We start from the raw sequence: 27,944 nt of genomic DNA on the forward strand, positions 1-27,944 counted from the left end.
TCATGGTGCAAGCTTCTAACCAGAGAACAGAAATAGCCTCAGGGGAGAGGGATGCAACTGTCTGTCTATCCATCTGACGTCAAGACTTTCATCTTTTATAATGAGTTTCATCTTAACTTTGGCTCACTACGTGCTGAAACTGTCTTCTGGGATTCGGTGGAGAAACTGTAGCGGTTCTGTGTGTTCAGAGTCATTCAAACAGACAAGAAGCATGTAGTTAAAGTGGAGAAGATTTATTTTAGACATTTGTGGAGTTTTAAAGCACATCTATAGAGGAACATATGCTAAAATATATTACTTTTGTAGGTGAAATGTCACCTAATGTCACCTGAAATGTTTAAGGTTATGTCATCTTTTACTCAGCCTTTACTTGTTCCAAACGAGTTGGAGCATTTCTTTATAGAGATGTATTGAAGAATGCTGGAAACCTGTAACCTTTGACTTCCATAGTAGGAAAAACAAATACTATGGAAGTAACTCAAACTGGTACGGAAAAAGTCATAGATATTTACATTAGATGTCGCCTACGCTGTTGTTGTCTATTGGAAGGAATGCGTCAATAGAGCCGCCATTTTAATACAGGGTAGCGATCCCTTTAAATTAACCCAAGACCAAGGTGTAGTGGAGGACTGGCCATCGCGAGCCCAAGATATGTAAACATTTATACATACATCTATGATCAGGAGATTTCCCGGTGGTCAGTATGCAAATATTTTTTTTAATTATGAAAATATTATCGCACAGGCATTCCCGACAGAGAGCGTGTGTTTGTGTGGTAGGAAATGTATTATCCTCCCTCCCTGTTAAATTTGATCTAATCCATGAAACACACCCCCTCTCCGGCTTTCACTTCTCATTCTAACGGAAGGAGCAATTCGTTTGTGAATGAATCCCCGTTATGAACGACTCGTTTACTTAGCCGACAATAATACAAGTTTCTAGCACCGCAGGATCTTGTTGTCATATTTCATCTACATTGTTTACTGATTTTAGCCAAGAATTTAGTTTAAGTTGGTGCCACTTTGACTATGGTCAGTGCAGTAAGAGACTGTATTATCATCAATAACGTTACTTGTTTAACATACAAAAAAAAAAGTTTGTAACATACAAAAACGTAAAAAACAATCTTACCAATAAATTTGTTCTGCATTTGTGCTTTGTTTTTTTTAGTTCCTCGTTACTACACCCGTATGCCGCACTACAGTCAAACATCTTCAGATTTGCTTTAATCTTGACTAGTGCGGTTGAATGACTTTTGTCCTGGGAGCACTGTACAAATGTGGCGCCGCTACTGACGCATGCTCAGGGTTCGTATGCGATATCTAGTGTGTATATATCTATGGGAAAAAGTAAACGTGAGTAAATGTTGACCAAATTTAGTATTTTGGATGAACTATCCTTTTAAATAAGTCAGACTGCATCAGACAGATGTGACTAAAACCTGTTAAGTATATCCAAAGTATGACTGTAACTGTAATTCAGTCATTTATCAGGAAATAAAATGTTGATGGTACATTCAACAGTTGATATATCTACAAAAATAATCATGGTTTAAAAGCTGGCAATAAACTATACACACATGCACAAACTTGTACAGCTACAGTGCATCCGGAAAGTATTCATAGCACTTCACTTTTTCCAAATTGTTTATGTTACAGGTTACAGAAACATTTCTGCTGCTCTTAAAGTTCCAATGAGCACAGTGGCCTCCATCATCCGTAAGTGGAAGATGTTTGGAACCACCAGGACTCTTGAAGAAAACCAGGCACCGCTTATTACCAGGCTAATACCATCCCTACAGTGAAGCCTGATGGTGGCAGCATCATGCTGTTAGGGATGTTTTTCAGCAGCAGGAACTGCAAGACTAGTCAGGATAGAGAGAAAGATGAATGCAGCAATGTACAGAGACATCCTGAATGAAAACCTGCTTCAGAGTGTTCTTGACCCCAGACTGGGGCGAAGGTTCATCTTCCAGCAGGACAATGACCCAAAGCACACCGCCAAAATAACAATGGAGTGGCTTCACAACAACTCTGTGAATGTCCTTGAGTGGCCCAGCCAGAGCCCACGTCTAAATCCTATTGAACATCTCTGGAGTGATCTGAAAATGGCTGTACACCGTCGCTTTCCATTCAACCTGATAGAGCTTGAGAGGTACTGCAAAGAGGAATGAGCAAAAATGCCCAAAGACAGGTGTGCCAAGCTTGTGGCGTCATATTCTAAAACACTTGAGACTGTAATTGCTGCCAAAAGTGCATCAACAAAGAATTGAGCAAAGGCTGTGAATACTTATGTACATCTGATTTTTTTTTCAGGTTTTTTATTTAATAAATTTGTAAGAATTTCAAATAATCTTTTTTCACATTGTCATTATGGGGTATTGTGTGTAGAATTGAGGAAATAAATTAATATAATCCATTTTAGAATAAGGCTGTAACAAAAAAATGTGAAAAAGTGAAGCGCTATGAATACTTCCCGGATGCACTGTATCTTTATGGAGACTTCCGATAGATGTAATGATCTTTATACTGTGTATATTTTATCCCCCTACCCCTAAACCCAACCCTCACAGGAAACAATCTGCATTTTGACATTTTCAAAATACTCAATTCTGTGTGATTTTCCACATTGGAACCAAACAAATGTCCCCACAAGGTCAAATGTGATGGTATTGCTATACATCTGGGGACATTTGATTCCTCACAATGTAAGAAATGCAAGGTACAAACACAAACACACACACACTCATCATCATCATTAGTGAACATCTCACTGGAACACCAGATGAGTGTCTTCAGGTACTCCATAATTTCCTTTGTGGTCCTCGAAGAGCCGTGCCAGTTCATCCATATAGCGCTGATGATAGACGTCCAATTCTTCTGCTGTTGGTTTCTCATTTTTCTCCACTGGAATTGGCCTACCCACTGTAAAATACAGAAGAGACCATTCAAAATTGAGCTTTAGAGCTGAAACACAAAAATAAGTGGAAAGGCAGACAGAGATAGATCAGCCTCATGATGAAATGTAACTAGTTTACAAATTGTCAGAAAAGTGCCAGAAATTAGCCATCTTTCCTACAATATGCAAACTAGTAATAACAATTACATACATATGAAAACCTAACGATTCATTAAGGGATAAGCAAATCTTACTACAGTTTTTCTCAACTGCTTTGGCTCAATTCTCGATTGAAATTTAGATTTTTCAAAACAATACGTTTGAATCTCTGAACAATTAGCTTATTGTTTACATCAGATCGGCATTTCTTACTGATTTAAGCAAATTGCAAATGCTTTAGCGCATGTGTGTCCAACAGTAAGTCCAATTGTCTGTAGTTTGGACAAAAACTAATTGCATATGGCCTGTTGATCAAAACTGATGAGTCGGTCTCATTTAAACTGTCGAGTCGATTCTCATTTAAACTGTCAAACTCTTCAAATTTCTCAATCATTGTTCATTGTGTAAGCCAGCACACTCAAAAGTGTTTATTGAATTATCAAGTCATTTGTATATGCACGTTTACACCATTAACATCTGATATTGACATGGTTTGTAATGTCTGCTAAATTGGTAAATGACCTCAAGTTGCAATACAATTTGCGCAAATCTATTATCATATATGATATCAAACTATATATATAAAATATATAGGCACTGTAAAACCCAACAGTCAACTTTATCAAATGAAATGAGTGTAATTAACTCAAAATTTACTGAAAGTTAATTCTACTTATTTGAAAAGAGTTTTGAACTCAGTGTTAAAGGTAATGAGGTAATTAAATACCTCATTACTTCAACTTAAATGGAGTTAGTTCACAGTACTCATATAGATTAGTTTTTTTAGCTCAAATGGTTTGTTGCAATCGGTTTCGACAAATGGTTTTGAGTTACCTTAACTTATTGGGTTTTACAGTGCTCAGTTGGTTTGAGTTCTCTTCATTTATCGGGTTTTACTGTGCTCAAATTGCTCCGTTTACTCAAATGGATTAAGTTCACAGTACTCATTAGGATTAGCTTTTGAACTTACAGTTTTTCTCAGTGGCTTTGGTGCATTTCTCACAACACTATTTACATTTACACAACAGTTAATGCATTTCTCAAAACAATTAGTCATTTGTGCATGTAGCAGTTTCTCATTCCTTCCAACAAATTGCAAATGCTTTTGGACATGCATCAATTGCTTTCATACAACTCTCTGCTGTTTTATAACATTATCATTTGCTTGTGTCATGTCAGTCAAAATGAACTAAACTTGTGAATGCTGAATAGTCATTCCATATAAAAATAATAGTCCTCATTTCATTACTCATTACATACAAGTCATTACATACAAAAATGTTGAACTAGTTGTCAAAACTCTGTCAAGCAAATATTATAACATTTTTTTTTAATCTTTTTTTTTCTGAAAATGTCTTCTAAATTGAACAGTTTCATGAATAATTTACAAACCTGTGTATGTTGTAAGTTCAGTTCCAATATGTACTGCAGTATTGTTTACAGTTGTGCACAGCTCTACCCAAAGGAAGTTTATGTTTGTTGTAAATAAGGGCATATTTATTCTTTTACATAATGCTGTGAATAAATTAGAATTTCAAAGAGCAAATGCAGTAAAAATGTGAAACATACTTATTCAATGTCTTGTACTCAGATACCTCACTAAATGCAGTGATGTCTAACTTTACTGTAGATTTCAAATGGCTGTACAAATAGTATATAGTGCTGTCTTGAACATTTTCTGGAAGTGTCACCAAAAAAATAGCAGAGTAAACTGTCAAAATGAAAACATGACAAAGCCATTTGACTATCTTGTTCATAAACAATGGTGTCAAGACTTTTCAACATGATGACGCTGACACTTTCATTGACATGGATACTTGCTTTTGAGGAATGAGCTATCCATTATGAGCAAGTGACACGCTTTTGCAGGTTATCAACTAGGTTTTGCAGTTTGTACTAATTGTTTTGAGAAATGCATTAACTGTTGTTCAAATGTAAATAGTGTTGTGAGAAATGCACCAAAGCGACTGAGAAAAACTGTAAATGGTTTGTTGCAATCGGTTTCCTTAAATGGTTTGAGCTACCTTAACTTTTTGGGTTTTACAGTGTACATATAGACAAACAATCACTACATTCACAATCCTGAACTGCAGTAACATGTTGTGGAAGAGCAATTGGAAGAAGTGTCTTCTCTGGCAAGGCCAACAAGAGCGACAGGATGTTCACCAAGAATTATTTTGTGGTTTTCTGTGTGTATCTGTGGTACCTTAGGAAATATACAATAGAGTAATTGGACAAGCACGATTACACTTTGCATGCAATACATTTGTACACAAATAAAAGTATTGTATAATTACACATGTTCATTTATTTTGTATTTTTTCTATGTACTATTCACTCTTCTCAACAAATACCAGCTTTTTAAACCTTAATTTTTAATTTTCATGACTGTCATGGTGAAAAAACTACTAATCATTTTGAGCAGTGTGGCTCACACAATGACAACTACAGTTTATGTTTTGATGGCCTTGGCCAAATTACTGACATGATAACTAGGTTTTGAAGCATAAAGTAAATGTTTTGGGTGATGAACTAGATTTCTCAGACATGCAATTAAGTTCTGACGTTCCAGTAAATCGTTTTGACATTTGCACTCACAGTTTAGAGAATGTTAGAACAGTTTCAGTCCTACAATTTAATTTGAATTAGCCACTACATCAAAAAGTTACAAATTGCCATGAGATTGCCTTGATTTGTTAGTTGGATGGATGGATGGATGGATGTATAGATAGGTAGATAGAGAGATAGATGGATGGGCGGATGGGTGGGTGAATGGGTGGTTGAGTGGGTAAATAGATGCGTGCGTGGGGGGGGGGGGGTATATGGATGGATGGGTGGATGGATGGATGGATGAATGAATGAAAAGATAGAGTGGATGGATGGATGGATGGATGGATGGATGGATGGATGGATGGATGGATGGATGGATGGATGGATGGACAAACGGACAGACAGACAAACAGATAGACAGACAGATCAACACAATCTCATGGCAATTCGTAACTTTTTGATTTAGTGGCTAATTCGTACGAACTCAGATGATCTAATTCGTACAATTTAGTACGATTTGTTCATCCCCCAATGACAGTTGGGTTTAGGGGTGGGATTAGGTGCCACGCCTCCTTTTTAAAATCGTACAATTTCGTAGGACTGAACTAGCCACCAAACTGACAAAACGTAAAATACTTACGTTTTCTCGTGAGATAGATAGATAGATAGATAGATAGATAGATAGATAGATAGATAGATAGATAGATAGATAGATAGATAGATAGATAGATAGATAGATAGATAGATAGATAGATAGATAGATAGATAGATAGATAAACCAAATATAAGCATATATATAAGCAAATAAGCATATATAAGCAAATATATAAGCAAATATAAACCATGCAGCATTTGCAAGAGTTTGGTTAAAAGTGGTAACAGATAAGATTAAGCATTGCCACAATATAACAAATACATGACTCAGAAAACTGAAAGAGGTCATTCCATCTGTATACCATGACAAAAGGTCATTTGAAATTAGTCTTCATAAAATTTCTCTAATGTTTGATTGTACTCACCCACAGTGTTGATGGGCTTTCTGTAGGGCATTAGGCCGAAGGTGTACTGGAAAACTCCCCGCGCATGAAAGAGAGGCAGAGAAACACCCATGATGCGCTGCAGGCGCTCTTGAATGTATCGCAGCCATGTGCCACGAGGATTCTGCACCTGGTCAAACACCTCGTTCTCTCCGAACGAATATATAGGAACCAAATCTGCACTACAGTTAGAATAAAATAAGGTAGTTTTGATTAAAAACAGAAACGGGAGAGGAAAATAATGTCTACAGCAACAAAATGGAAAAAAGAAAGAGACATGAAACATTTCAGATTTAACATATGAAAAATACCTGACAGTAGAATGTCAGAATCAGATTTGCAAACAAAAATCTAATGCAGCTGTGAATGTTGACATAGAAATTATATGTCATTTGTACAATGTATAGTTTGTTAAATGATTCACCCAAAATTCTGTTAATAATTACTCACTGTCATGTTGTTTCAATCCCCTGAGACCCTCGTTCATCTTTAGAACACAAATCACTATAATTTAAATGAAATGCTTATTTTAGATGACCCTCCATTAGACAGCAGACGTTCAAAGTTCAGAAAAGGAAGCAAACCCTTCGTCAAGCTCCAAGAACTCTATTTTCATACCAAATAAAGAAAAACAGTGAATCTCTTTTGCAAACACGGTCTTATTTACAGATTTTTGTCACACAAAAGTTTTATTTTTGGAGTTTTATAGGATCACAGTTGAACCATCGAAGTTATATGGAACTTTTGATACTCTGGACCACTGATGTCTATGGAGGAAGAGAGAGCTCCTGGATTTAATTTAAAATATCTCAATTTGTGAACTTGGACCACAAAGATTTATGCATTATGTGAAAATATAATGTACAAGCTTTCTATTCATAATTAATTTGTTAGAATTGGACAATATTTTGCTGAGATACACCTTTTTGTATACCACTAAGTGTTTAAAAACCTCCAAAACACAGAGCAAATCACCTTTAAAGTTGTCCAAATTCAGTTCTTAGCAATGCACATTACTTACTCTCAAGGCCATTTATATGGAAGTTGATATTTAGCTGCACCATATTGGTGTGTCGTAAAATCTAGTTTTTATGAAGTGGGTTGTTAATCCAAAGCTCAACCCCCAACCTGGAGGACCAGGACATACACACCTACACTACAGACAATTTAGCTTACCCAATTTATCTATAGCACGTCTTTGGACTGTGGGGAAAACCAGAGCACCCAGTGGAAAACCACGTGAACTGGCCCAGCCAGGGCTTGAACCAGCAGCCTTCTTGCTGTGAGACGACAGCACTACCTACAGCGCGACCGTGCCACCCCCCAGAAATGCACATTAACTAATCCAAATTTGACCTTTGATATAATTACTGTAGGGAATTTGATAAATGCATTCATGCAACTTGATTTTTACTTTAAATTCAAATGATTTTTGCCATAAAATAAGGAATTATAATTTTGACCCAAACAATAATGTACTTTTGGTTACTGCCAAAATATACCCAATTCAAAAACCAGGGTCACATCTGTGTTTTGAAGGTGAATGTTGGTCTCAGGGGTTTGGAATGACATGAGGATGAATAATAAATGTTCATTTCTGGGTGAACTAACCCTTCAAACCCTTTAGCTTTTGCCACAGAGCGTTATATAAATGTAGCACTATTGCTTTCCAATGCAAGTTGCATAAGTTTGCATTTCATAAATGAGCAACTATGGCTTTCTGGCAACAAATTACTGGCACAAATACAAGAGACTAACTCTTATGCCAACAAGAGGCAACCTATTATACCATTAAATGATCAGGAGAAAGCTCTTGCTTACCCATGCTCTATTGCAAGCTTAATGAAGCCCTTCTTATTGGCCAGATGAACAGTATAGTCACCAGGATGGGCATCCAAAGCCTCAGGAGCTCCACCGACTGCAATGACCACCACATTCCCTCCACCCTTCCTCCTGAGCAGATAACTGGCACTCTCCTTGTCTGATGGAACCAGCCCTGGAATACACACATGTGGATTTGTGTTGTTTGTTGTACAGTGTATGCAAATGCAGGCCTAGGGTTAAACTAAACTAAACTAAATGGGATGTGTATCTAAAAAGATCACTAACACTTTAGTTTAGGTCACAGTTAATGCTTTATTAACTACTGGCTTATTACCTGCCTGTTATTAAGATATGAACTGTTCACTAGTTGTTATAAAGTATGATATTATTCTGCATCCCTAATCCTATCCAAAACCTAAACCCAACTTCTGCCTTACTAACTATTAATAAACAGCTAATCAGTAGTTTATTAAGCTAGTAGTGTTACGTAGTTTGTTAATACACTCTCAGAAATCAAGGTATAAAAGCTGTCATTGGGGTGGTACTTTCAAAAGTGTGTACTGTGAATTGTCTTAAGTCTGAAAAGCCTTATGTTAATATTTTCGAGGGACTTTACCTCAGATTTAGATTTTTTTTATGATAAAGTTTGTCTTGTGGTTCAGTGCATCAAACTACCGACCTGCTGACATGATGTAGTCTCTGAAGAAGGGGGCTCTGAACCAGAGAGGCAGCATGAGAAGGTAGCTCTTCATCCCAGGGAAGACTTTGCTAAATCCTGTCGCCTCCGTGCAGAAATTTGTAAAAGCACCAGCCACGAGAATACCGTGAGGATGGAAACCCATCACATAGTTCTTCCTAGTGTCCAGGTCAGCCGTCTTCATCAGCTAATAAAACAACAAAGACAAATAAATGGGTCCCACTTCATATTAAGTGGCCTTAACTAATATGTACTTACACTGAAATTAATAATTCATTACAATGTACTTATCATGTAAATACATCTATTTACTGTGCACTTATGCTTGATTAAATACCTGTATGTAATAACATCTGTAATTAACCTCTGTAATTACATTTGTAAATACACCGTTGACCATCCCTTACACCTTAAATCACCCTTAAACCTACCCATACCACCAAACCTGTCCATAACCCTACCCCTATCCCAACTCAAGAGCAGCACAAGTGTTCTCAAATACATTATGAACACAGTAAGTAAATTGTATTTATTTTTAATGCAAGTACATAGTAGTTAAGGACACTTAATATAAAGTGGGACCAATAAGGTCATCTAACAGAAGTTCTCTTTCCTATCGTGACATATGAAACGGCTTCACGAACAAGAACAGATGGATGTTTTCTCCACAATTTTATGACATGTCAGTTTCTATGATTTTGAATGATAATAATAATAATAGTCACAGATTACACATGTCAAATAATAGTAAATATTAATGTGTTTACTAACCTGAACTAATAATGAACTTGTACAGCATTTATTAATCACAGTTCAACATTTACTTCAAATCCAATGCTTGATCAATTCAAATTCATGCTTGTTAATATTAGATAATGTAATGTGAGTTAACCATGAACAAGGTATGTAACGTTACAGGAATCAGATAGTGAAAATGAATACCTCTTGAGACATTTTTTAAGACTCTTTCCATGCATTTTAAGACCTCATAACCACTTTAGGTTTCGACCAGTAACATTGGTGATATTTTAACTTACAGTATATTTACTAAATACTAAACTAAAACATTATTCATATACTGGACAAAAACTAAGACTATAGAATACACAAGACATGTCACTCATATAGATTTGAATGTGGAAAAGTGTAAAGGTCAATATGGTGAAGGATACTACAAGTGCAAGAGCCAATCAGCGATTGCTAAAGACTGATGATTCTCCAGGAACTCGGACCAGACGTGAGTTTTTGCAGATTTCGTGTGATTCAAGCGTTTAGAAATGAAACTTAAGAGACAGTTGCTGATTAATTTAATTGGTGATTCCGAATATGGAATTTAATCTTTGGCAAGCAATTTTGGAGAATTTGATGTTTCCCCATTCAAACAGAATGCCCGAGCATACTGCCCGAGAGGTGTTTCAAAGATGGCCACCGAGAGGAATGACTTGCCTTTGATAAAAACGCTAATCCAGCAAGTGGTGCCTATAGAACTAAAGAAATAGCACTGTTGCCTTGGTTACTGCAGTAAACAAAGCAGAGTAATGTCAAAACTACCAGGGTTTTATCGATTTTAATAACTCTAATATTCACAGATTAAACTCAGGCAAACATTAGCAAACAACCATGCCAAGAGCAGATTTAACCAATAAGTGGCTACTTAGGGCCCCAGTAAATCTTGGGGGCCCCAATAATTATCTAGCAGTATAACTTATACCTATATACAGTTGCAATTAGAATTATTAGCCCCCCTTTTAATTATTTTTATTTTTCAAATATTTCCCAAATGATGTTTAACAGAGCAATGAAATTTTCACAGTATGACTGATAATTTTTTTTCTTCTGGAGAAATTTGTTTTATTTCAGCTAGAATAAAAGCAGTTTTTAATTTTTTAAAACCATTTTAAGGTCAAAATTATTAGCCCCTTTAAGATATTTTTTTTTTTCAATTGTCTACAGGGCAAACCATCGTTATACAATAACTTGCCTAATTACCCTAACCTGCCTAGTTAACCTAATTAACCTAGTTAAGCCTTTAAATGTCACTTTAAGCTGTATAGAAGTGTCTTGAAAAATATCTAGTCAAATATTATTTACTGTCATCTTGGCAAAGATAAAATAAATCAGTTATTAGAAATGAGCTATTAAAACTATTGTTTAGAAATGTGTTGAACAAATCTTCTCTCCGTTAAACAGAAATTGGGGAAAAAAATGAACGGGGGGCTAATAATTCTGACTTAAACTTTATATATAACATACACCAGCCTGATCTCACGAGAAAACGTAACTATTTTACGTTTTGTCAGTTTAGAGTTCAGTCGTACAGAAATGAATACGATTTTTAAAAGGAGGCGTGGCACCTAACCCCGCCCCTAAACAAAACCATCATTGGGTGATGAAAATTCATAAATTGTACGAATGAGATCATACGAAATCATACGAATTAGCCATGTTTTCATCATATTTTATATGGTGAGAGTCAAACAAATACATTTTCCTTATAATGTTATTATAGTAATGTTATGTGATAACAATATTATAAAATAAAATATTATTATTACATCTGCAAAAATTGTCCACCACCCGCAATCATGGCAGTCTAGCAAATTTATAAATAACATGTTTATATTCATTATCTTTATCTGTAAATTAATTTTAAGAAAATTAATCTTCTAAAATGTAGAGATTGCATTGCAGAAAAGACATTTGAGTGAAGTAAAAAAAATCTAAATAAATAAAAATTAAATAAAAGTACAAAGGGTGCAATTTAGGACTGTTAGGCCCCTTGGCTGCAATTGCTTAGGGCCCCAAATCACTAAATCCGCACCTGAACTATACATGGTACAATCGAAAATTATTAAAAATGTAATACCTTGTAAAACAGCATTTAAGACTTTTTAATACTTTTAAAGACACATATGAACCAAAGTGAACAACTTTATATACATTAACTAATGTTCACAAAGATGAATATATACTGTAATAAGTGTATTGTTCATTGTTAGTTTATGTAAATAAATACATTAATTTTATACAACCTTATGGTAAAGTGTTATATGATAATAATAATAATAATAATAATAATAATAATAATAATAATAATAGGGGGTGGCACGATGGCTCTGTGGTTATTACTGTCGCCTCACAGCAAGAAGGTCGCTGGTTCGAGCCTCGGCTGGGTCAGTTGGCATTTCTGTGTGGAGTTTGCATGTTCTCCCTGTGTTAGCGTGGGTTTCCGCCGGGTGCTCCGGTTTCCCCTACAATCCAAAGACATGCACTACAGGTGAATTGGAAGAACTAAATTGGCCATAGTGTATGAATGAGAGAGCGTATGGGTGTTCCCCAGTACTGGGTTGCGGCTGGAAGGGCATTCGCTGTGTAAAACATATGCTGGAAGAGTTGGTGATTCATTCCACTGTGGCAACCTCTGAAAAATGAATGAATAAAAGAATAATAATATTAATAAAATTAAAACTAAAAATAAATAATTATAAAATGATAACATAATAATAAAATAAATAATAATTTAATAAAAATTATCTTCTGATCTAATGGTTAATATAAGTATTTTCAAATAAGTAAAGATTCCTCCATTTTCAGAAAACAAAAAAGGGAGTTATTAAAGGTCATGATCATGTGATCATGTGTTGTTCATGTGCGGTGCAAAGGCTCTATTTTGACCTTTCACACTGATCTAGGATCAGCTAATACCAATCAGAGCTTCAACAGAATCAGCCCTAAAACTTCAGCACTCAACCAACAGCACTGTACAGACTGGTTTGTCTTTGCGGTTAGATGTTATAGCTTCAGACTGACATTAAGAAAACCAGACAATTCTGAGAACCAGTGTGAGAATTTCCAGCATATTTTCCATGAAAAAAACCATCCACCAGTGTGAAACGCGCTTTCATAGACATTCAGTGATCTTTCTATCGTAATATCCATTCAACCTATAACATCAACCAAAATCAAGGGCTGTGACTGAGAGCTTGTTCATGCCATTTTAAAAACATGACAAATGTCCATTTAAAATCACAATGGCCCTCAGAGACTCTGCTGCGGCTCCGCTTCTCACGAACATCAAGTCAAATTGTCATTGATCGTTCATTGGGTAACTCTCGTAAAAAGCTGCTGAGTTGTGAATGAAACAAAGAAGATATTTAGAGTCCTCATTTCTTGCTGTTTATTTTTAAATGGGTTAAAGAGGGAAAAGTTTGTTTTACCCATTTGTCTGAACAAGCTTTTAATCTTTCAAAATATATTTTATAGTTATATAGTTATATAGTTAATATAGTTAGTATAATCACTTATTATCTTATCTATTTAATAAGTACATGTCATTTTTACAAAAACATACAGTACACCGCATAAATCCTCTTTGGAATCGTTTATATTGATCAATCATTCAGTGAATATACACAATATATTTTTGGTGCAAACTAAATATTTTTGGTGTTTAAACAAAAGAGTTATATTTATTTTAATAAGTTATATTTATTAAATTAACACTGTGGTCACCAAACATCTACAGAAATAGAAAGGTAATACATTTACATAAAAAAATAACAAGGGTTTTTTTATTTTAATGATTGCTATCTTCATTTTTCCTCGATTAAAATTTTATCATATTTTTCCCATTAGGATATTCATTGGGGTTTACAAATTTTTGCACAGTGATATTAAGCTATTTTGTTATTGGTTTTGGTGACTATTCGAATGTGCACTACCTGACAAACGTCTTGTCATCCAAGTTTTATGATCAACAAATAATAACTTGACTTCTAGTTGATCATTTGGTATCAGAAGTGGCTTATATGAAAGGCAAAGGCCTCTAGATTACGCTTATTTAACAAAATAAAATATGATCCTGTCTTGATATTTAATTAGGACAGTAAGGTCAGATTTTGTTTAGACAAAAGTCTTGTCACTTAACAGAAATAATGTAGAGTATAGAATATAAAGTCATGGTCCAGTGGAAAAATAATGAATATTGTGTTTGACTCCCATGAGCTTGGAGGACTGCATCCATACATCTCTGCAATCACTCAAATAACTTATTAATAAAGTCATCTGGAATGACAAAGAAAAGGTTCTTGCAGGACTCCCAGAGTTCATCAAGACTCTTTGGATTTATCTTCAATGCCTCCTGCTTCATCTTACCCAAAACATGCTCAATAATGTTCATGTCTGGTGACTGGGCTGGCCAATCATGGAGCACCTTGACCTTCTTTGCCTTTAGGATCTTTGATGTGGAGACTGAAGTATGAGAAGGAGTCCATCCTGCTGAAGAATTTAGCTTCTCCTGTGGTTTGTAATGTAATGGGCAGCACAAATGTCTTGATACCTCAGGTTGTTGACTTTGCCATCCAATCTGCAGATCTCTCACACTGAATGTAACCCCAAACCCTGATTTTTCCTTCACCAAATTTGGCTAATTTCTGTGAGAATCTTGGGTCCAAGCAGGTTCTTCAGTATTTGTGATGATTGAGATGCAGTTCAACAGATGATTCATTGGAAAAATCTACCTTCTGCCACTTTTCCAAATGATCAACTAGAAGTTATTATTTGTTGCTCTTGCAACTGGGATCGACGACAAGACTTTTGTCAGGTAGTGTAGTGAGCGCAGCGGCTACATCAAAAACACACTCATTTGATTAGCAGGTAAATATTATCAGACCTTTGAAACGTTAAAGGTTATTATCTGTTCATATCAGTCCATAATGACAGTATTTTCACCCACTGAACAACAGTGAGGACATGCGGCCTCAGAAGACACAGAGTAAATCAGTAACTGTAAACAGTTTGGGGGCTTTAAACCACGAGAGTCATGGCCATGATCATGAAAAAAGCAAAAATAGACATCTCTGAAAACAACTGAAGAGGTGCGATTACTGTATAGATTTTGCGCCTAATTTAAATTTCACTTAGGTTGGTGATAGATTCAAGGCCTTATGTGAATCGTAAGAGCTCCAGCATTTACTTACAATGTTTTTTTTTTCCTGAGGAAATTCCATTTTTGTAAATTCACCGTAAAAAATCTGGGTTTGTCCAAGGATTCTCAAGGAGACAAAACATATGACTGTATGCGTCATTTGTATTAAAGGCCTCTTGCTGTCGGCTAAACAGAGCATTTGTATTCAAAGTGAGTAATTGATTAAGATGATATTTTGTGTCAACCACCGGTGAAATATTTTTCCTCATCTCCTTAAGCAGACTATAAATTTGAAAGCAGAGCTCAGATCTCGGAGTAAACACAATTTTGCTCATGGATTTTGTAAAAGGAAACAGAAGTTGTTTGATTAAATGATTAAAAAAACGTTGGTTTCTCCGTTAAATAAGTCTGAATGCTGTCATTCAATCTTAAAATCCTGATTCAACTAGATAAGGGATTTTAGTAAGTTGTTTTTTTTTGTCCTTCAAAATACATACCATTATATAGACTAATTCAACAGTTCACACTTAGATATTGCTTGATAATAATAGCAGGTTTGTCATGCTGTCCTGGGAGAGAACCCTGAGCTCTGAGATAATTGAGCCTGGTCAATGAGCATGTAAGGGGGTACGAGATAAGGTAGTTCGCAAGAGCTCCCCCTGGTAAAGGAGGAAAAGGGGGAGTTGGGGTGGATGGGGGAGTTCTTCAAAAAACTAAGATAAGGGAGTAATGCTAGACGGGCTATTTATAGTGAGTTTGGAATAATCTGATTGAACCCTAGAGATGCACTATAGGTGAATTGGGTAAGCTAAATTGCTCGTAGTGTGTGAGTGTGAATGAGTGTCAATGGATGTTTTCAAGTATTGGGTGGCAGCTGGAAGGGCATCCGCTGCATAAAACAAATGCTGGATAAGTTGGCGGTTCATTCCACTTTGGAGACCCCTGATGAATAAAGGGACTAAGCCTAGGAAAAATGAATGAATGAATGAATGAATGAATAAATTATAAATGATATACTAGACTGTCCTGGAAAAAAACAATAAAACGTTAAACAGTGTGTTAAATAAATTTGGATGAAAAACCTTACAGTGAAACATCTGTGTGTGTGTACAGTAGGAGTACTCATACATTATAAAACCAGGATTTAGAGATATCAATCATTTACACGCCTATCCTGACAAGACCATAAACGCCAGCTGTGCTATGAGAACTTCTTATACCTTTACTCTACTTTAAAAATATATGCATATTTTATATAAACTGAGACTCTTCAAAGGCAACGTTTTTCCAATCTTCTTTCGTCTAATTTTGGTGAGCCTGTGCAAATTTTAGCCTCAGTTTCCTGTTCTTAGCTGACAGGAGTGGCACCCGGTGTGATCTTCTGCTGCTGTAGCCTATCTGCCTCAAGGTTGGACGTGTTGTGCATTCAGAGATGCTCTTCTGCATACCTCGGCTGTAACGAGTGGTTATTTGAATTACTGTTGCCTTTCTACCAGCTCGAACCAGTCTGGCCATTCTCCTCTGACATCAACAAGACATTTGCACCCACAGAATTGCTGATTACTGGATATTTTCTCGTTTTTGGACCATTCTCTGTAAACCCTAGAGATAGTTGTGGCAGAAAGTTCCAGTAGATCGGCAGTTTCTGAAATACTCAGACCAGCCCGTCTGGCACCAACAACCATGCCACGTTCAAAGTCACTTAAATCACCTTTCTTCCCTATTCTGCTCAGTTTGAACTGCAGGAGATTGTCTTTACTATGTCTAAATGCCAAAACACATTGAGTTGCTGCCATGTGATTGGCTGATTAGAAATTTGCGTTAACAAAGCAGTTGGTTTTGTGTACCTAATAAAGTGGCCGGTGAGTGTGAGTTTTTGCCAGCAGTGAAAACGTGCATGGTTAACAGTCGAAAATACATTATCTTTGTGAGGGAGCACATCTACAGTGTTAGTAAAGAGTTGGTAGTGGAACAGTATTTACTTAATAAATTAACGTAATGGCTGCAGATAGACAGACCACCATCTTTCATGAGCAAAATAGTAGACACATTAATTTCACAAAAGCTGCATTTGAGTTAAAGACATCCTATTTTAGTGTCTGCATAACATTATAGCATATATTGTGATACTGTAGTAGAATGTCAATATACAGGTGAAATAATGTTCCCTCATCCTACAGCATAACAGATACAGCACACCATTTCTCTCTTTTAAATTAATACTCTCTATAGCAGGAATGCTCAAACTAGGGCCCGCGGGTCAAAGTTGGCCCACAGTAACCTTTGATTTGGCCCACCATCCCATCTGAGAAGAGAGGAAGAATAATAGGTAGGGTTTAGTGATTGTAATTTCAAATCTAATGTAACCTTGCTAATTTGTTTGTTTGTTTGTTTGTTAAAAGCTAACTGAAATTAAATGTTTCAATTAAATGCTGTAAATTAGTATTCTAAAGTCTTTGATTTTAGCAACTTTAAAATGATTAGATATTATTTATGAATTTGAATATATAATACATATATTATGAATGAACACTAGATGGCAGTATAAGATTGCAATCTCATTCTTTCAGCCTGCAAATCACTTTCTAAAATCTGACGACGTAAAAAATAAAATCTAATTAAAAACCTAATTAAAATCTCTCCTAATCAACTCGTCAATCTTCGATACAGTAGTTAATTTCACACAGTCTGTAAAAAATAGAAAAGTGAATGTGCTGAGGATGTCAACAACCAAGAGGCAGTTTTGCTGTGCTTCATTAAATCCGGCTACTCACCCTGATGGGAAAATAATCTCTCATGTACTCCCACACACGCAGTTTGCAGAGATATGGCACTTTTCTCCCTCCTCGTGAAGGTGTGTCCCAGTCGATGTACCACCAGGTGGCATAAAGCACACTGATGAGCCAGAAACGGGTGAAGAGCAGGATGAAGAACAGGAGAATACAGCAGGGCGCTGAAAGAAAAACGGCACAGATCATAAACAAGTGTATAATAATCATCTTATGTCTCATTTGAATTCCTATGTTAGTGTACAAGCACAGCTCAATGTGCAACCTTTCAAATCATGTAAGGTAAACGACAAGTCCCACAGAAGACGACAAAATGGACACACATAAAAACAAATACTGTAGTATTTAAAAATATTTTATTGTAAAAGACTATTTTAAACTATAGTGAAGGGATAAACTGTGATAAACACTGTATACTTTAGTTTTTACTATGGTATACTGTGGTGTGCTGTAGTATAATACGCCCAATGGTAATTTGTTTATATTCATTCATTTTATTTTCGGCTTAGTAACTTTATTAATTAGGGGTCACCACAGCAGAATGAACTGCCAACTTTTCCAACATATGTTGTACACAGCGGATGCCCTTCCAGCTGCATCCCATCACTGGGAAACATACACACTCTTTCACACACATAAACTACGGCTAATTTAGCTTAGTTAATTCACCTGTACCATATGTCTTTGGACTGTGGGAAAAACCAGAGCACCTGGAGGAAACCCACGGCAACATGGGGAAAACATGCAAACTCCGGGGCTCGGACCACCAACCTTCTTGCTGTGAGGCGATCGTGCTACCCACTGCGCCAACATGTTACATTATTAATTTATTCAAGTACTTTTCTATATACAGTTTAAAAAAACACAAAATTATTTACTATACTATTTTACTATAGTATTTTCCACATGGGAAGAGGAGGGGCTGTGTTATTTTAGATTAAAACAGTTGAGTGGTATGTCTGAATTTACAATACTCAAACAAAAAAACAAGAGAGAAAGAGAGAGAGAGAGAGAGAGAGAGAGAGAGAGAGAGAGAGAGAGAGAGAGGAGAGAGAGAGAAGAGAGAGAGAGAAAGAGAGAGAGAGAGAGAGAGAGAGAGAGAGAGAGAGAGAGAGAGAGAGAGAGTTCAATGAGAGTCTGATGTGTGCATTGAGCACATTACTATCCATGAGCAGAAGGTGTGTCCCAAATCTAGAATTCCTAAATCTAGAGTCTAGAATTCCGGATACATTTTCTCTACAAGATAAACCTATTTTTTTAACAATAAAATGTTTAATTAAACAGATTTGTATAACACAAATTATATCAAGTTGTCTAAAAACTTATGTTTGTATGCATATTTAGGGACATTTAAAAAAATAGTGATACCTTCTAAAACTTCCACTATACCTGATTTGATTGTGTCTCCCTCCTGAATCATGCATTCAGCTTCAATTATCATTTATCAATCCATTACCAAACCTTCGCATGAAATGTTTATTTCCAGTATTATTTGTAACAATATAAATATATACAGTTGAAGTCAGAATTATTAGCCCCCCTTTTAATTTTTTTCTTTTTTAAATATTTCCCAAAAGATGTTTAACAGAGCAAGGAATTTTTCACAGTATGTTTGACAATATTTTTTCTTCTGGAGAAAGTCTTCTTTGTTTTATTTATTTTAAAAATCATTTTAAGGTCAAAATTATTACCTAACCTGCCTAGTTAACCTAATTAACCTAGTTAAGCCTTTAAATGTCACTTTAAGCTGTATAGAAGTGTCTTGAAAAATATCTAGTCAAATATTATTTACTGTTATCATGGCAAAGAGAAAATAAATCAGTTCTTAGAAATGAGCTCTTAAAACTATTATGTGTAGAAATGTGTTGAAAAAAATCTCTCTGTTAAACAGAAATTGGAGAAAAAAATAAACAGGGGATAATAATTCTGACTTCAACTGTCTATTTTATGTTTGTGCACTTTTAACGATTTTTGTAAAATACACAATATTTAACTGTAATATGAACTGTATTTTACTGTAGGACAGTTATGCAATTATTTAAGTATATATTGTATACTATTATATATTATGGGTTCTTAATAATCAACATCGTTGTGTTATACAGTATGCTATCCATCTCAGATGCAAAAAAGCTAGCCCATGCTTTTATGACTTCAAGACTGGATTACTGTAATGCTCTGTTTGCTGGCTGCCCAACATCCTCTATTAACAAACTTCAGCTAGTACAAAATGCAGTCGCCAGAGTTCTTACCAGGTCTAGAAAATTTGATCACATCACCCCAATTTTATTCTCCTTACACTGGCTGCCTGTTAAGTTTCATATTGAATTTAAAATATTGCTTCTTACCTATAAAGCTTTAAATAATCTAGCTCCTGTTTATCTAACCAACCTTCTGTCTCGCTACAATCCAACTCGCTCTTTAAGATCTCAAAACTCAGGGCTTCTGGTAGTACCTAGAATAGCAAAGTCGAGTAGGAGGTTGAGCCTTCTCATTTATGGCTCCTAAACTCTGGAATAGCCTTCCTGATAATGTCCGAGGCTCAGACACACTCTCTCAGTTCAAAACTAGATTAAAGACTTATCTTTTTAGTAAAGCATACACTCATTGCATCACTTAGCAGTATGATACATGAATGTGCTCCACACAGGTTTCTGCATCTCGTTTATATACACTATGAACAGCAGCTACGCTAATTATTCTCTTTATTTTCTATTTCCACCGAGGGATACTCATCCCGAGGCCCTCAGACTATGCAGCACCGCTGATTCGATCCAAGACCAGCGACGAGATGATCCCAAGGTTTCCATATCCTGGACCAGGCCGTATCCTGAGCAGCTACTGTGGTGGTCATGGAGGAGTGGAGAGCATGAGACTGATTTCTGTGACGCTCCAGGGACAGACGAGTCTTCGCTGAGGTCCAGCTTCCAGCCTCCGGCGCCTTGACTGCAGCTCTGCACAAAGACGTTTGGCCAGTGGAGAAATGGTCGTGCCTAACTGAGTATGGTTTCTCTCAAGGTTTTTTAATTCTTCACTTTCGCCAATTGGTTCGGGACCTGTAGAGCTGCGGATCAATGGATTGCTTTTCAGTGTTTGTACTGTAAATAGTGATTATTAAACCACACTGAACTGAGCTAAACTGAACTGAACTTAAACACTGAAAACTGAACTGACACTGTTTCAATTTACTATGATCTTTCACGTGAAGCTGCTTTGACACAATCTACATGGTAAAAGTGCTATACAAATAAAGGTGTATTGAACTGAACTGAATATAACATTGACAGTTATCAGGGGGTGGACTTAGGGATTTAGGGGTCCTAGCATTGAAACTTGGAACATTCTCTTTCTCAATAGATATTTTTTTTCTCGACAGGTGTTTCAGCCAGACAGCAGGATTGCGGAGGTTGCTGCGTTTCATTGTTTGTCTTATTTCTACTTTTTCCCCACAAATTTCACCCTCTTGCACACTCTACCTGCCTCTAACTCAGCTCTACACTGATGATCTCTGGCAGACCGGCAGTGTCTTTGAACCACTCACACCTCGTGCATGTGCAGTATGGAAGGAACGTTCCATTATTCATGGGGCCCCCGGTTTTGAATAGAAGTAATAACGCTAAAATCTTAACGGATATAAACAGATTTATAACATATAATAGAAAATTTATAAAAGAGCTATATGATTAATATAGGCTTCTCAGCATTGGTCAGGGGCCCCATAATTCCCCAGGGCCCTAAGCAGCTGCTTTCCTTGCTTATTGGTTAAGTCCGCCCCTGATATTTATGCAGCATGGTGCTGTATTTTAAAGTTGCATTGTGAAAATTACTGTATATTTTACAGTAAATGCATACAATACTATAAATACTTATACAGCAAGATAAATGGTGCTGTAAATGTAAATACAGAATTCAGGACTGTACAAAGACTATTCGAGGAGGACTTCTGGTTTGGCGATGTAAGAGAGAGCAGCAAAGACGAGGTTCTCCCAACCAATTTACTTTTAAATATAAAAAAGCGTCTTCTTTTTCAATCTAATTACTTCACGAAATAAAATATAAGACCGATATACAGTTCAAAAAGAGAAATGAGCTACTCCAAACAGAAGCAAGGTACTGTGCCAGCAACGCGTTCAGGTGCTAACCTAGCCGGAAAGTTAGCAGTTATGGCGGCGAACGATACCGCTAGCAGCAAAGATACACCTGAAACAGTCAAAACAGATAACTTGTCAATGAGTCAGCAAGTTGGCAAAACAGAGGGCCAGTTTAAAAGAGGACATGGCAAACTTAATTCAAGATTCAGTCAAACTGCTGCAAGCTTTTCTCGATACGCTACGTGAAACGGCAAGCTCATTCCAACACCGACCCTCGTCTACTAAAGTACTGGCCGATGAAAATTTCAACTAAATCTTTGAAGGCACGAAATTAATCTCTTCTTGCCCAAATTGACAGTCTTGAGAACAGATCCAGAAGGTCTAACCTGCGTATTATTAACGGAAGGCAGTGAGGATGGAAAGTTTCTGGGCTGCTTAAAAAAACCAAAAAACACCATGGACAGGGTGTTTGACAGCCCTTCTGAACTTGAGCATGTGCACTGTGCGCTTTGCCCCAAGCCTGAACCAGGCCAATCTCCAAGACCATTCATTGTTTGCTTCCACCGTTTACAAGAAAATGAAAAGGCACTTAACTGGGCCAGGCGACATGAGTCAAAAAGTCAAACAGTGGCCTTTCGAGGGGAATGTCCTTGAAGTGATGTGCGAGGCAGGGGGAAGGTACGTTACTGTAAATTGTAAATAGTGTGCCGATACATTCTGGTCAACTCACTTACATTGGTTATAGAAGGCATAATAGTCTGTAAAGCAGTGATAGAGAAAGCAAGTGACTTGCTGCAAGTGATGTCACTTCTTGGCGGGAAACGCTGGAAGGCATTGATGCATGTCATTCTTCTTCTCTCATTAACTTATTGGAAATATGTAGAATACACCAATAATAGATTCTTTATTTCTCAACTCTGTTATTGTGATATTGAAGTGAACTTCTCAATCATTTTTAAAAAACAAATAAAGTGATAAAAATACATAAAATTCAATTATAGACATGCCATAGTGTCTGGTTTAAGGTTAGCATCTTGAGCTAAAGCACAATATAGTAAAAAACGTCAACTCAACAAAGTTTACCAACCATTAGTATCACAATCTAATGTTTTCCTATCACGCAGTGCAGTTGAACACTTCATGTACTCAACTTTCGCAGCTTTATTTATGCATCAAAGAAGGCGGAGCTTTTAGATTAATGACTAGATATCCTTATAACTTCAAACATTTCACTGTTGAGTGCATAGTACATAGTGTGTTGTAATTACTATAATATCAAGATAGCAAAACGTGATACTCTATTCTGAGGTGTGTTGAAGTTGTGGCTTTTATGACAATACCATTAACACCTAATGTAATCTTCAGCAGTTGGATGGTACAATGGTCACATGCACACGTCATAGCTATCTAACTTACAAGTTTGTAACTATGATTTGATCTGATGAACACTTTGTTAGAATCGTGTAATTACAATAAATACAACATTACACCTGTAACTGATGCAGTAAGTCACATGACAGTTATAATATGGTAAATGTAGTATTCATATTAACATAGAATGGATCTTTTAGGTATTACACTATGGGATTTTGGATGCAGCTCTTGTTCCGCCAGCTTTGAGACAATGGCACAGTCCAATGTACATAGACCACAGGTATCAATTCCAGTTCCTGGAGGGCCGCAGCCCTACACAGTTTAGTTCCAAACCTGCTTCAACACACTTACCTGTAGGTCTCAAACAAGTCTGAAGGACTCAATTAGTTTGATCAGGTGTGTTTAATTACGGTTGGACCTAAACTGTGCAGAGCTGCGGCCCTCTAGGACCTGGAATTGATATCTGTGATATAGACTAATAATGTACATAGGTCAGGGGTGTCCAAACTCTGTCCTGGAGGGTCGGTGTCCTGCAGATTTTAGCTCCAACTTGCCTCAAAACACCTGCAAGGATGTTTCTAGAAAGCCTAGTAAAAGCTTGATTAGCTAGCCCAGGTGTGTCTAATTGGGGTTGAAACTAAACTTTGCAGGACACCCGCCCTCCAGGACTGAGTTTGGACACTAGTGACATAGGGCATCATGTATACCAGGGGTGTCAAACTCAGTTCCTGGAGTGCCGCAGCTCTGCACAGTTTAGTTCCAACCCTGCTTCAACACACTTATCTGTAGGTCTAAAACAAGCCTAAAGGATTCAATTAGTTTGATCAGGAGTGTTTTATTAGGGTTGGAACTAAACTGTGCAGAGCTGCGGCCCTCTAGGACCTGGATTTGACATCTGTGGTGTAGACTAATAATGTACATAGGTCAGGGGTGTCCAAACTCAGTCCTGGAGGGCCGGTGTCCTGCAGATTTTAGCTCCAACTTGTCTCAAAACACCTGCAAGGATGTTTCTAGAAAGCCTAGTAAGAGCTTGATTAGCTAGCCCAGGTGTGTCTGATTTGGGTTGAAACTAAACTTTGCAGGACACCCGCCCTCCAGGACTGAGTTTGGACACTAGTGACATAGGTCATCATGTATACCAGGGGTGTCAAAATCAGTTCCTGGAGTGCCGCAGCTCTGCACAGTTTAGTTCCAACCCTGCTTCAACACACTTATCTGTAAGTCTTAAACAAGCCTGAAGGATTCAGTTAGTTTGATCAGGTGTGTTCAATTAGGGTTGGAACTAAACTGTGCAGAGCTGCGGCCCTCCAGGACCTGGATTTGACACCTGTGACTCAGACTAATAATGTACATAGGTAATCATGTATACCAGGGGTGTCAAACTCAGTTCCTGGAGGGCCGCCGTTCTGCACAGTTTAGTTCCAACCCTGCTTCAACACACTTACCTATAGGTCTCAAACAAGCCAGAAGTACTCATTATTATCATTATCATTATTACCCCTTTAACAAGCATCGTAACCACCTGGTCGACCTTTTATCCATAGGCTATCATTATTATTTTAATTGCTTATTACTATTTATCAGAGTTGGTTTAGTATATTATTCAATGCTAGCGTGGGCCAAATTTCTTTTTCAAGGAGTGCACCTTAAAGGGTTGAGTAAACAAACTATGTGCATGATTCTAAAAGTAAAAAGTCAATGGGTTTACTGACTTTTTAAGTACCTAGCTGATTTTTACAGTATATGCACAAGATAAACAAAACACATCAGAACAAATATATTTATAATTATGATCTTTTGAACCAAAGACTTTGACCTGGAGGTTTTGACCTTGATCTTGGTGATTTGATCACAGTCACATAAAGAACTCCCTCACTAATAAAAACCCATTTATAATGATTTTTTCCAAATACAATGATGAGTTTTCAAGCCATTTTTACAAGTTTATCTTCTTACTTTCAGCTTTTATTAACTTGAACTCATGAGAACCAATGAGCCAATCACAAATCAGCTCACAGTTCATAGGCTACATTATTGCAGATTATTGCACGCTAATTCTTTGACAGTATTAAAGTACAACACTTTATGCAAGACTAACACGCACTGGGTGTCAAACGTTTGGAATAATATTGTTTTGAATTATTATTTCAAGCTTACCAGGATCACTGTAAAAACACTTTATTATGATAGTAAGTTTGGAGTAATTTAAGTTACATTGCATCTACATGCCAACTAATTCTCATTGAATCTTAAGTAGACTGTTAGGTTGGGGTTAGGGTTAGTGTAAGTTGACATGTACTTGCAAAGTTCCTTCTAGTCAGTTAAATGTCTGTTGAAGGAGCAGTATCAACAGATATTAAGCAGACAGTATACTAATACTCACATAGACCATCAAAAAAAAAAGTGTTCCCAAATTTAATTATTTTAACTTCTTAATTATTGTTAGGGGAGCGCGGGACACAAAGTAATGCAGGGTAAAATGTAACACAGAGTTTTAAAGTATTTGCTCAAGGCTAACCATGGCATGCTTCCGAGGACTTTACCACAGTGCCTGCAGACGTCTTCCTGCCAATTATTTTAAAAGTTCGGCGAAATTTGGATGAGTGCTCATCAAAGTGCTCATTTTAGGTGTATTTTTCACTTTAAAAAAGCAGTACTGGTGAAAAGAAGAGGCTTCATTTAAAAACATGAAAGAATTGTTTGATATTGTTGATAACACTTCAGTTTAAGTCACAATTCACGATATTAACAAACCATTAACCAACACTACTAGCTTAATAAACTACTAATTTACTGATTATTAATAGTTAGTAAAGTAGAAGTTGGGTTTAGGTTTTGGGTGGAATTAGGGATACAGAATAAGACCATACTTTATAACAACTAATGAATAATTCATATCTTATTAATAGGCAGGTAATAAGCCAGTAGTTAATCACATTAATTGTGGCCTGAACTAAAGTCTTACCAAATTATTTGACTTCCATATGATTTTTTTTTCTTATATATTTGTTGATGAGAATTAACAAAGATCAGTTGTGTTGGTTCTGTTAGTTTACATCTGTTTTAATGTGAAATATTTTGGCTAGGACTCCCTGGAAGAACATACTGTATCTCAATTTGACTATTCTGGTAAAATAAGATCATATAAAATATTAAAACACTTTAGATACATTTCACTTAATACATACAATTCATACTCTAATTACATTGCATTCAAGGTCAACACTTAATGGCTTTGCAGGGCAACTAAAAATGTATAATAAAAGCACTTGCGCTTACCAAGAGCCAGGAATGAGAAGACCCATTGCAGAACGGAAGCCGTCTGGAGCCTCCGAACCAGAGGCACATCAGCCGGAGCAAACTCAATCTTCATGTCTAAACCAGGAGACGTCAGGAGCCGGCGAGAGGCCGAGGGATCAGCGCCGTGTTTCCCACTCTCTTGCTCGCGGCTACGGTCAAAGTCTGACACCATGTCTTGATCTGATCCTTTCCTTATCTGCTCATTCACTGCGAGTGATAGGATTATAGCCTGAGAGTAACTTGATTTTACACCACTGAGACTTTTGACCCCAGAGGCAAAGGGCTGTGCAAAAGTAGACCTTACAACGTGTGCGTGAAAAGATGAATGTAAAAATCTGCATTTAATGTAAATGAGACCTGCCAAGCTCACATTTATTCTGATAAAACTTTGAAGTAATTGAGAAATGCCACTTTCACATGCATTTTTAAAAAAAGAAATCAGATTTAAATCAGATCAGCACGAATGACTGATTTTTAAGCAGATAATATATGCACTGTGTTGAAGGCATACATTTTTTTTCCAAATATTTCATGAGATGTTTAACAGACCAATAAAAACTTTTACAGTACTTCCTATTTTTTTTATGTAGAAAGTCTTATTTCTTTTAGTTTTACTTGTTATAAAAAGTTTTATTATTTAAAGGGCACATATGATGAAAATCATGTTTTGTAAGCTGTTTGGACAGGACTAGTGTGTCCACAGTCATGTTGGAGTGATATAAAGACAATAAGTCTCTATTTTAAAATTTACTGACGTTAAAATAGGATCCAAATCCCTCCCATTTTGAGGCCCACCACAACGTGACGTAGGAGTGTGGTTTCTCCGCTCACCGAATTGATTGACAGCCATTTATTAACATGTCTCTGTAGTAACATGTAAAATCATATCAACAAGACAGGACATGTGCAAAGCAACTGGGATTAAAAGATCTGTTCAGCTCTCTGTGATCATCAGTCATTATCAAATGTGATCAAGAATGAGTTTTACAAGTTTAAAACGTTTTTAAAACTGTGCATGTGTGTAATGAATTACAGCGATTTTACCATCTTTACTTCATCCCCACAGCCGCATGCAGTTCAATTATCAAAGAAGATGCTTCAATCCCGGTTTGTGGATGTTTATTTGACACAGCCAAGGCGGAGATTGAGGCACACTCTGACAGCCATGTGGGAACGGTGGGTGGGGAGAACTAGCATTAAAGGCACAGGCAACAAAAACAGCTACGTTGTGTTTAGAGCAGCAAATTCCCACACAATCTCACGGCAATTCGTAACTTTTTGATTTAGTGGCTAATTCGT

General features: G+C 36.6%; 1 protein-coding gene across 1 annotated transcript; it reads right to left on the reverse strand.

The window, feature by feature from the left end:
- Positions 1 to 704: 704 nt before the first annotated feature.
- On the reverse strand, positions 705 to 26,852 carry mogat2 (monoacylglycerol O-acyltransferase 2). Its single transcript, XM_056467059.1, has 6 exons — positions 26,625 to 26,852; positions 17,866 to 18,044; positions 9,148 to 9,352; positions 8,466 to 8,640; positions 6,627 to 6,826; positions 705 to 2,924 (listed from the first exon to the last, which is right to left on the reverse strand). Exons 1-6 carry the CDS (start codon positions 26,815 to 26,817, stop codon positions 2,770 to 2,772), a joined length of 1,107 nt encoding a protein of 368 aa, XP_056323034.1. The 5' UTR covers positions 26,818 to 26,852; the 3' UTR covers positions 705 to 2,769.
- Between the last annotated feature and the right edge of the window lie 1,092 nt (positions 26,853 to 27,944).

Source organism: Danio aesculapii, chromosome 10 (assembly GCF_903798145.1).
Source record: "Danio aesculapii chromosome 10, fDanAes4.1, whole genome shotgun sequence".
Lineage (NCBI taxonomy): Eukaryota > Metazoa > Chordata > Actinopteri > Cypriniformes > Danionidae > Danio > Danio aesculapii.